Source organism: Hippocampus comes, unplaced genomic scaffold (assembly GCF_001891065.2).
Source record: "Hippocampus comes isolate QL1 unplaced genomic scaffold, H_comes_QL1_v1.1 scaffold285, whole genome shotgun sequence".
In the NCBI taxonomy this organism is placed as follows: domain Eukaryota; kingdom Metazoa; phylum Chordata; class Actinopteri; order Syngnathiformes; family Syngnathidae; genus Hippocampus; species Hippocampus comes.
Window position 1 is genome coordinate 58,995 of NW_017805073.1, and position 11,512 is coordinate 70,506.

At 44.4% G+C, this 11,512-nt stretch overlaps 1 protein-coding gene across 5 annotated transcripts in view; it reads right to left on the bottom strand.

Annotated features, from left to right (window-relative positions):
• cdh24b (cadherin 24, type 2b) overlaps nt 1-11,512 on the bottom strand; it is a 120,925-nt gene that overhangs the window by 24,985 nt on the left and 84,428 nt on the right. For all 5 annotated transcript variants that reach the window (XM_019864835.1, XM_019864831.1, XM_019864832.1 and 2 more), the window contains exon 7: nt 3,299-3,480. In XM_019864835.1, coding sequence (XP_019720394.1) covers nt 3,299-3,480 — 182 coding nt within the window. The remainder of the gene's footprint in view (nt 1-3,298; nt 3,481-11,512) is intronic.

Below are 11,512 nucleotides of genomic sequence, written 5' to 3' on the forward strand. Positions count from 1 at the left end.
TCGGCTCCTCTCAAGAGATTCCATCAGGTTTTCGCCTTTTGCCGCTGTCAATGCACCTGATTGTCGAGGTCATTTGATCAGAGAGAACGTTTCTCTCGCGCCGCGTTTCACGTTGTGGTTATTCTTCTTGGCCGTCCATCTTTACTCATCTCTCTCTGGTTTTATCGAACTCCTACCTCCTTGTTATGGCACTCGGTCCTGTCAGTGCTTCACAGGACCTCATTTCAGCTTCCCTCCCTCAACCCTCTCATCTTCTCTACTTTTATTCATCCCTTTCCTTTCTCATCAGTCTCTGGGCCTAACTTTCAATTTCTTTCTCGTAGCACATCTCACTGTACCCGCCCTCTCTCTCCCCAACGCTCGGCTTCACTTCAAAGGAGATTTGTAGAAAACAATCCTGTTCTGCAAAAACCTCAGAGTTTGGATTGGTGTTTTTTTTTTTTTTTCCCCAGCAATCCTACTGAACTGAGCTGAGTCATTTCAAAGGAATATCACATGGATTTCATATTAGCTATGCACTTTCTATTTACATTCCAAAAACTGAAAATATCTCGTGTTAGTGAGTGGGAAACCGTGTATCTCATTGATAGCTCAATGAAATCCCAATAAAAATACATGTTCTATTTAGAAATGTGTCATGAATAGCTTTCTGTTTTCATGGCCTGACCATTTGTCACTTTCGCCATGATGAGCCATGACAAACTGTGCATTCAGTGTTCTAGACTGTATTAAGGTATAATAATGCCCTTGCACATGAGCAAGGAGAGCCACAGTCGTGCCATTTTACCTGACCATTTGTGACTTTCGCCATGATGAGCCATGACAAACAATGTGCATTCAGTGCTCTAGACTGTACTGATTGTGTCCAGTTCTTTGACTGACATCACACCACGACTTTGGGGAGGGAGCCTGTCCATTTGGGTGATGAAAAAGGGTTGCTCCAGATTCAACAAATTATTTCCAGAACGGATTGATCATTGCAAAGTCATGGCAGTGTCGTTTTTCCTGAGCAAAAATAAGAATAATAAATTCATGGAGTGAGCTTGTTAGTAAAAAACAAAAAAAACAAATGAACCATCTTGATGCCACAGGTCCTTTAAGTCAAAATACAGTTAAGGTATGATAATGCGCTCGCACATGAGCAAGGAGAGCCACAGTCGTGCCATTTTTTTGAAAAACAAACTGAACAGCGCACAAATACAAAGAAAAAAACCTCAGGAGGTGCTATAGGCCAAAACTCACACTGGGGGACGAACACTAAAATAAGCAGCAAACCCAACTGACGACAGAACTTGATATCACTCACTAGACTACATCACTTCAAGGCACACATTTCAACAAACGGATACTACAGTATGTACACTGATTACACTTGACAAAGCCAGTTTCTTTCTTTAAATTCTACTTTATTGTTTTATTAGCCTTCTATAAAAAAAAAAAACAGTATGATATATTCTTTATTAAAAACGGTTGAAAAAATGGCGATGGTTTGTGGACAGTGGAGCGGATTCACGGCCTTTCAACTCGTTTTAATGGGGCGGGCTGATTTGATGTCACAATAAATTGACCTGCGAGCTTTGCCACAGAGCAAATGAAAGTCATAATTCAAGGTGGCACATTCGTCTCGAGCGAGTGCCCCTCTGACATATTCAAAACTGAGCGGTAATAACCCGACATAATGTTGCGATTACTCGTATGGCGCACGGTTAGCGGCTTAGGGGCAACAACTTTCAGCTGTCTGTCTGGCACCCAACGAAAGGTTCATGATAATCACGGCACACGTTCCAACGTGAAACGTATCGCGTCACAAAAGTAGACATGTAATCGAGGCGATACGTCGGGCAGCCTCTCTTGCAGCGAGCTCGCGTTCCCCTGCGTACAAAATAGCGTCGTGATCACACACGCGGTTGATGGCATGAAGCCAACATATTTATGTGTGTCAAGTGTCGGAGGGATTTTTGAGCAGATGCTCGAAAAAGAACGCGAGAAGCTCTTGCGGTCCATCTCCCACTCAACGCTCACTTCATATGATGCGTATATGACGACGACCCGCATCCCGACGCAGATGCGCACGACGTATTTGAATAAAGTAGTAATGGGAACGAGCAGGTGAGTGCGCTCGTCACACCGCTGCGGCCGCACATTTTCACGAGGATGTGATTATCGGGGATGACAACCATCTTAGCAAATGACTGTTCAAAATTGTCATCATCTCGCATTGCACTTGGGGGAACTATTAGCCAGCTGAACCCAGAATGAAATGAGCAGATTCTCATTTTGGCTTCTGCAGCTACAAACCTTCCAAATGGAAACTCTGGCTGAAAGGCAGCCCTAACTTGTCCTAACATATTTCGAGCCCATTAGGAATTATTTTTATTTAAATGGGAGGACTTTTTGCTGTATCTGGACCAAAAGGGCCAACTGTATTTACAATTTTAAAACAACGGCCTCACCCTGGGGCACACTGCGCATTTATTCATTCACATTTTTAACATTGTGTGGAGTGCAGACAATTGACTTGCAGTTTCACACTTTCACCTTTCACAACCCCACGACCACTGTCTTTTTTGGGTTTTTTTTAAAGCCATCATATTTTTAAATGGATGTTGAAAGTAGTATACTTACAATGTAATACCCTCACATGTGGGAAAGGAGACCCATAGTCCCCGATGCCCTTTTCGGTTGTTTACCAAACACAAGGACAACAGTAAAACGCATCAAGACAACAAGCGCAGCCACACAAGAGCTGCTTTTAGCCACAGATCACGCTCCGGCACTCACATGGAGGCTTGCTGATGTCACAAGCACCTCACTCGGTCCCGCCTCTTAAAGGCAAGCGTATGTGCAAAGATCGTACGATATGGGCTTGCATAACGGGCTTGTTTACTGAGTGTTTTAATAAGTTTAAATTGACTCAAAGCTTATTGTAGGTGGGGTATAACTATTGGGAAAAAAATTGTTCATTTACTTATTGATTGTTTTAACGCGTTCTCTCAATAGTCGTTATTTTCACATATTGCGGGTGGATTTGGAACACATCCTCTGCAATAAGCGCCTTCACTGTGTTGTCAACAACACACTAGATTTAACCTGAGAAGATCTCCATCAGGAAATGATCAGGATAGTTATTCTGCAGAGCTTGCCCATGAGCCGATCATTTCAACCAGGTTTATTGGTGGAGGGAAACATGCAGGATCAGTGCCTCGGAGGACCGGAGTTGGTGACCCCTGATCAATATGATGAGTATTGAGCAGGGGAATCTCAAACTTTCACGTATGTCCTGTCAACCTTCCCTCACCTTGTTTAGTATGATGAGCGCCTCTTGGTTCACCGCTGTGATGTTGAACGTGTCGCCGGTCTCCCCCTCCAAGATGGTGTATTCCAACTTGGCGTTGTCGCCCAGGTCGGCGTCGCTCGCTGAGATCCGTCCGATTTCAGCCCCCGGGACGGCCAGCTCGGATACGGAGAAGGACCACATGCCTGAGGCAGACAAGTGGAGAAATACAATGAGGGAAGCCGTGTCTGTTCCATCTATCGTCATGAAGAACCACACCAACGAGTTAAACGTCTCATTTGGCTTTTGAAGTGTTTCAAAAGGATGCTTCTCACCTGCTGCGCGTCAACGTTTACGCCACTAATATTCTCTTTCGATAACGCGGCATTTGATTTTTACATGCTCGGGAGGATTAGAGAGATAAAAGAAAACGACAGTCTTGCGTTTCAACACTCCAAACTGACATTTTAATAAAAAGGTCATTTCTGCCGACCAAATTTACAGTATAATAATAATTTAAAAAAACAACATTTTAAAGAAATGATGAGATCACTCAATTTGACTCTGAGAGCATTTACAAAAGCAGCCAGAGCTGGAACAAAGTGCTTCACGTCAAGCCTGAACATAAAACAGGAATCATAAACAAAAACTACCACCACTCTATAACAGTGGTTCTTATTAACCCGGGTTCGATTGATCGAACCCCAGGGTTCGTTGAATCAGTCTCAGGGGTTCGACGAAGCCTCTGCCATGGAGCTTAAGACACGCCCGACTGACTCAACATGTCATTTAGTGATGAGACTTCCCTCTCCACAGCGCTATTAAAAAAAAAAAAAAATGAAATGGTAGTAAACACGACGACTGTATATGTGGCAAGCACATACGATGCACACGCAAGACAGAGCGCATCATTCAAACAGAGTTGCTGTCGATTTCCTCTCAAGATGAGCGAGTCAAATACATCTGTAAATACGGGAGAGAACAGCCGTCTCACAAAACATACTGACTTGACGGAATAAAAGATAGCGGCCACTTCAAGACCATCATCTGGGCCGACAAACAATCTGACAAACTGTGTAAATGGGACCCCGCACCGAGATGGACGCATTCCTTTTGAAGATCAGGATTTCTGTTGAGATATCAAACCAGCATGAATTATTGTTTGATGCGCTTGGTGGTCGTTGTTTGCTTTTAAGTGCTGATGTTGAAGCTGAAAGGCAAATGTCCCAACCGTGAATGAGGTTTTGTAGCTCTTTCTCTCGTTGAGAAATGGATGCAAATTTCTGACACACATAATTGTGCCAACATTTCCAGTCGGACCGGGACTTGCATTGTACATGACATGGACAACGTTTTTGGGGCATCCGGTCATCATAACAGCGGCGAAAGAACACAGAAGAAAATGTGCACTTGGTTGTAATCAGGCTGACGTATTTAAGCTGACAAACTTGAAATGAGAATTTGGGGGAGATTTTGAAGTGTGCCAGCGAATGAACACAGAAGAAAATGTGCACTTGGTTGCAATCAGGCTGACGTATTTAAGCTGACAAACTGAAATGAGAATTTGGGGGAGATTTTGAAGTGTGCCCGGCCAATGTCTGTTCATGGAGAAAAGCGTTTGTGATGTCAGAAACGAGCAGTCGCAGTCTCTGTTCCGAGTGGTTGAAAGGAATTGAAGTTGGGGCTTTCAAGTTCTTCCACTCCAGGAAACATTTAAAGCCAACGTTAAAAGCCATCATACAGAGAGGCTATTCCTAAACATGTCTTTATTCACGGTCATCTCATATTTAAACAAGAATGTAAGCAAAAAAAAAAAAAAAAAAAAAAAAAATTATCGTGAAGGATAAAAGGAGAAAAAAAATCCTGAATCTGCATTAGATGTTGACGATTTTTATTCGGCTCACAGACAAACTCCACCAACAGCGTATCTTGCTGAGCATAAGCAGAACCGGATTTCTGGAAGATGCGGCGTTGACGTTTGTGTCTGTACCAAACGGAGATTACTTTTTTTTTCTCTCTGCATATTGGAACAAGCAGTCAACACAAGAAGCAGGAACCTCATCTGTCAGATGAGCAATTTAATGGCGAATCGGATCGATTGAAGCACAAAAAGCAAACGTTGCCTCATATATGTGAAATGGAAAAGAAAACAACGTCATGCCTGTCTCGTTTATCCCGGCACATCAATTAATAGATTTGAGAATGAGCATCTTTTTATGTGCTTTGATTATTTTAATTGCTGCTTGAGAAAAATCTCAATAAGAATCAAATTTTGTGTTGTCTAAATTTTCCCACGGTGCTAACGAGCTTTTGGGATTTCCTCTGCAAATGTTTCCAAGCAATAAATGTGACAGTCGTGTTTGGGTCATTTCAGGCCTCTTAAGGCCTGCGTAACATCTGCGACTGTCAACTACATTCGTTTCTTCATTTTTAGTGATTTCGAATGACATGATTGCTGAACATCTGCATTCTCTTCATCTTCTCAAGCCTCTATAGAGTTGCTGAGCGGGAACAAAAGGGAACTTTTTTTTTTCTTAATGACGTAATCGCAAGTGATATCTGCAGATATGTTCACTTATTTCTGAGTACTGAACAAGGACATAACATTTGAGTAATTTCTGCTCGACTCACACTATTCTTACTTTCTGCAAAATGGAATTAATGACTTTGCCCCATGTGGCTACACAGGTTGAATGGCTGAAAATACGCCTGTGGCCATAATTTGCCTTCTGAACAGAGGAAGCTGATTTTCTGTTCGAGTATATGAATGTCGTTGCAGACAGGATAGAGCTGGATTTAATTTTGCCTTAATGGCTTTGTTACACGTGAGGAAGTGTTGAACCTTTATTGGAGCGAATGTTTTTGTACACAGTGTACTTGACAAAAGGGAGGGTCAGTGCCAGCGAATCAGAGTTCAATGGCATTTGATGCGGCACCATGGCCTCGCTTCCCATCCGGGAGTGACGCCGATTCGCAGGGCTGAAAAGCAGACAACTCGAAATGACGTGCCTTTTGGCGAATGAGCTGATAGCAAATTTGGAACATTATTGACATGACAAGAGACGGTGGCTTCTATTGCACTCAGATCCACAGAGAGTGTGTTGTCACTTCCACAAACACACTGGCAGAGCATCGCAAAAAGCTGGAACAGGAAAAGAAGCCGGACGTCGTAATTATCAGCTTTCCTTCCAAAGAGTCCCAACATCCCTCCTGTGGTGGACCGGAAGGGAGTAAGTAAGGCTACGAGAGGAGAATCGGTAAAAAAAAACAAAAAAAAAAAACCTCGATACACAGGAAGTCGTTGTAAATTAAAATCCTGCATTCTTTGATGGCGAGTCCAGGAGGAGGCTTGAAGGAAGGGGGGCAATAAGATGGACGAGAGTGTTGTGGCTACAGGGAGGGCAGCGGCGGCTCCAATTGAGGCATCGGAGTTGGGTGTTGAGTGGGCGGTCAAATGAGAGACGACAACTCGATTCTCTGCCCAGACATGATTTCATTTCTGCACGTGGAGAATGTGGAGAAGACATTGACTTCTATCGCAATGCTATTAGCTTTAATAATAAAAGAGAGTCACTTTTCTTTCCCATTTTCCGAGCGAGGCAATATAAAACGTGGCCTGTTGCTATTTATCTTGCCGTGTGCCGAAAGGTACCCGAATGTCATTAGCCGTTAACCGAGCGCTTCTCTGCTGTCAGTCGCCGTAAGATGAAACATCGAGCGGGCTTCCGCCTGTCCATTAGTCCAAGGATGCTTGTGTTTGCACGCGACAGTGTTTAGACCCACTTCATTTACAACCCATATTACATAACAAAAATAAATAAACAATGATGATCCCAAATAAGCTCAGATCTTGCTTTCAAATCCTTCGAAAATGGAGGTTGACCAGCTTCCGGGAACAGATTACGTTGGAGCGTTGAGGTTACCCTGCATCATACTTTGGCTCCGTTGATATTGATTGTGCTCGAATGTCAACAACCGACCAACCGTGGGTGGGGAAAGAAAAAAAAAATGATGGATGGCGTAAAATCAGTTTATATGTCTGAATCACTTTTCTTGGTCACATTGCCATCCTTCACCAGCGTTGATGAATGGACGGCCGGATGAACGGTTGGATGGATGGCTAAGAGGCTTTGCAAAAAAAAAAAAAAATGACTGGCTCGGGAGCGCCTTGATGCTAAATGACAAAGTGGCAGGACGGCTGACTGATTGAGTGACTGATGTGGCCAAGAAAGGAGAAAGAACCGTCTGTGAGCTAAAACCGTTTCGACTCTCTGCCTCCACCTGAGAGAAGGGAGAAGAGACGTACGCCATCGAGAGATTCTTGGCCAGACTTGAATGGGGGGAAAATACAACGCCGGGCTGTTACTGAGACAGAGAAAATGACTGAAATGAAGACAGTTCGAGAACTACGTTTGTAGTAGTCATTCAGTTCTATATTAAAGCGGAAAAGACCGGACTTTATATGCGCTATGAATGCATATCATGAGGAAATAGTGTACGCAGAAAACGAAAAGGATTAAAAGTAGGCCGTTATTAGCAAGCTCGGTTTTAATTAGCTTTTTTTTTTTATTTTCCATTTGCTCAACCGCTCTTAATTTAGCTCTGAAGACGTGAAACGTAATTAAGGAATTATCATTATTGGAAATGATTCCTTATTACCTGAAGGTTTGGGTTATCCACATTATGATCACGACTCTTTGCTAATGCAACCAAGCAAACAGAGCGAGCGGAAATTTGTCAACCTTTTTGTAAGATCGCGTCACTCGATTTTCCCTCATTGTACTCGAGAGAGAAAGCGAAGGCAATTAACACAAGGAGCCGTTTTACCTCGAGGAAGTGGATAGACGACACCTGATTTGACCGGATTAGAAGGGGGGGCAGGATTCCTCTGGAGACAAAACAATGCCTTTATCAGGGCAATGTTGCCGTCCCGAGGCGCAAAAATCAAATTTGCCTATCGGAGGATTAAATGAACATACAAATGGCATACATTGGAAATGGCTCTCTGATCAAAGGCGAGCATTGAAAAGTCCAAATCTTCTTTCTACATTTAGAATGCCCCCCCCCCCCCGTTGCAATGATTTCCATTTTGCGCATATTCGAGAAGCTGCCTTGCTAGCTGTGAGTAGCAGAGAATGCGAGAAAGAAATACATTGATGGAGATAAATCGAGGTTTAGCATGTTAAATTAGTTTGTGAAAATATTTTCCTAACTACCTCGACTCTCTGTCATTTTGTGTGTTTTCTCTCAAATGGCGTTCTCTTTGAAGAAAAATGAGGCTGCTGAGAACTGAAATCTCTAATTGCAAGTGCAGGGTTGATAACGTTGTACCACGTGGAAGCCTTGGCACAATTGTGAGGGGGGAAAAAAAAAGTGCAGGTGCAGAAACGTTCAACTACAGACTCATTTATATGCATACATGATTGTCTCCTCACCTTCTTCTTCCCATTGTTGAATTCATAATAAGTTTGGGACAGTCGTAGCCGACGTTGCCTCCAAGCTGCGCGGGCACGGCAAATGTATGAAGCGTTTCCCAAAAAATTTTAAAAAGGAATTTTGCATTTTACAAAATACAGCACACCAGTGGCCGGTGAATCGAAAGCAAATACACGGGGAGAAAAGTCAGCCAAACACACACGACGACGTGAAGCCGCTCGCAGCGGGCCGCAACATCCCGTCGGGGTGTGCCGCTCTCAGTCCGGCAAGTCCATTCATCAAGCTCGACAGAGGAAAGAGAGTGCAAGTCGGGGAAAGGAAGAAGAGGAGTAAACAGGCTGAGGATGAAAGGTAACTTTGCAGCACGAGGAGCAAAAAAAAAAAGCCAGTGCTCAAGGGCCGCTGAACAAGGCGGAGCCGCGCGTGTGTGTGTTCAGCGGGCAGGAAGTGAGGATGGACTGACGCAGAGGACAAGAAAAGGGGGAAAGCTCCTATTAACATGGAAATGGCTTCCTGTTCTCCGACTCTCCGACGGCGCGGCAAAGAGGAGAATGGCTTTAGCGCCGATTATTCTGCGTGAGAGGGCACGCTGCCAGGTCAGATGAAGTGAGACCCGAAAAAGAGGAAATTGTTCCGACAGTCTGTTTGCACCCCGTTTCCTTCCGGTGTGTTCTCCCTGAGAGTCGAGGCCAAGCCCGCCGCTGTAAAATCTAAGTGATGTATGCACTTAATTTCTACTAACGGAGCTAATGGAGTACACCGGGAGAGAGAATTGGACCCATTTGTTGGCTTTAATGAAGTTTTACATTTGCCGGTGGAAAGTCAAGAAGCAAGGCAACCTGGGGACGGCGCGGAGAATTGAAGACCCTCTCGGCCTTTTAAAAAAGGCTGGGCTATCTCGATCGGAGGTCGCCTGGAAACAATTTGTTGTACGTGGCGATTACCGCGCGATGAATTTCCCCCCTCACAGGCTGTATTGGATTGAGGAGGAAAATCCTCATTGAAGAGAAACTCTGCCTTTGGATTGCACACAGCGGTGGCCGATTTGACGCGGCTCTAATGATGCTGCGTGCGGGTGTGAGGCAGAAGCAAGAGGGAGATAGCGGAAAAGAAGGAGCACACAAAAAGCCACAACCCATGAGAACAACTGCCGTGCACATGTAGGACACACACACAATTGCAGTTGGTGGGCCGCGGCGGCACTCCCACCCAGTCTGAGTAAGGGCATAGAAGAATTTATCCAAGCGGCCGTTTGTAATGCGCTACCGTTGACTCCAGGGCAAAGGCTTTGCAACTATGCGCCACGATAGAAGGGAAAAATTTCTGTCTGCAAAGGCTTTTCTTGCCTGAACAATGTCTTCGCCCCGTGAGTAGAAAGGCTTATACAAACGCGCGCGCACCATTTGGGAGAATCTTCAACGCTGCGGATGTCACGTGGATTCTGCAAAGATATATTTGCATATTCAGGGGGAACTGATACACATATCACCATTACAGCATTTTGAAGATGTCGTATTTAGCTCCAAAGCAAAAAAAAAAACAGAAAAACATCCCCAATTAAAAGATAATGCTCAGCTTAATTGACACTCTCAGATAGGTATTCATTTTTTTCCCGTCAGCTGATGTTTTTTCATCTTAATAGATTGATGTGTACACTGTAAAGAATTTCTCGCTAACAGAATCGTAAATGACTGGCGGAAAGGGTGGCAGTTATTCACTGTTATTTGTAATTCATTTTTACAGGACTGTATTTTGAGTGGGCCGCACGGTGGGCGACTGGTTTGCACTGGTTTTTTTTTTTTTTAACTCTGAATTTCTTTGGTGTTTGTTCCAAAGTCTACTGTGGAAGGTGGTGCTTATCATAAATCACATTCATTTTGTTAAATGCGCATGTGCCCCTTGCGACCGCTGCAATTTGCCGTTGCATGACCATGTAATGATTCATATTATGCGGGCGGTGGTCACAAAGGACGACGGCGCACCCCAACATAGCCAGAGGAGAGGAAGGGTACCGATCACCAGAGCGCTCACACCAGCCAAACGTATCTGCCTTGAGGTCACAAGTAGGCCAAAGCACAGTTCCAACGGAGGGCTGCAGAATACGCCCTAAATGATGATGTGAAAATGTGAGCCCAGGGGTGAGACCAGACCTCTTGGTCCATATAGCGCGTACAAATGTGCACGCGTGAACACACACATCTGCACTGGCTTCTAAAAAGCAATGAAAACCTGCTCCATTCAATTTCCCAGCATCAACTCAACTCCGTGTGAAATGGACGTGCATTTCGGTACGCCTGATTATCACTGTCAAGCCATTAGCTTTCCCCTTTTCCTTTCTTTCCATTACGCTCTCCCTCTTTTCCATCCTTCCATCACGTTGTCTCTTTCCTCCCTCCTTCACGCTTTGTTGCACTTGCCCTCAGGACTTACTTTCATGCATTTTAAAGAGTGCCAGCTTTCCGGCCCTTATCGTGCCATTCCAAACAATGGCGGACGTCAGCGCGTGGCCGATGGTGGTGGGACGGGATGACGAGGCGCGAACCGTCGGAGTGCTGAGCCACAAAAGCCTGCCCCTGAACGCAACAAGCCCGTGACTTGTTTTTGCCATTGAAGCACAATTCATTATGGATGCACAAGATGCTGCAATATTCCTTTTTAACTGAGGGGGTATTTAGCTTTAACAAAAAAAAACAAAGTACATTTCGTTAATATTAATAAGTTGCAGAGTGTGCACTGCAAGCGAGTGGCCGTGCACATCAAGACGTGACAAAATGAATGACACTCGGTGCAGTAGCTGACCCC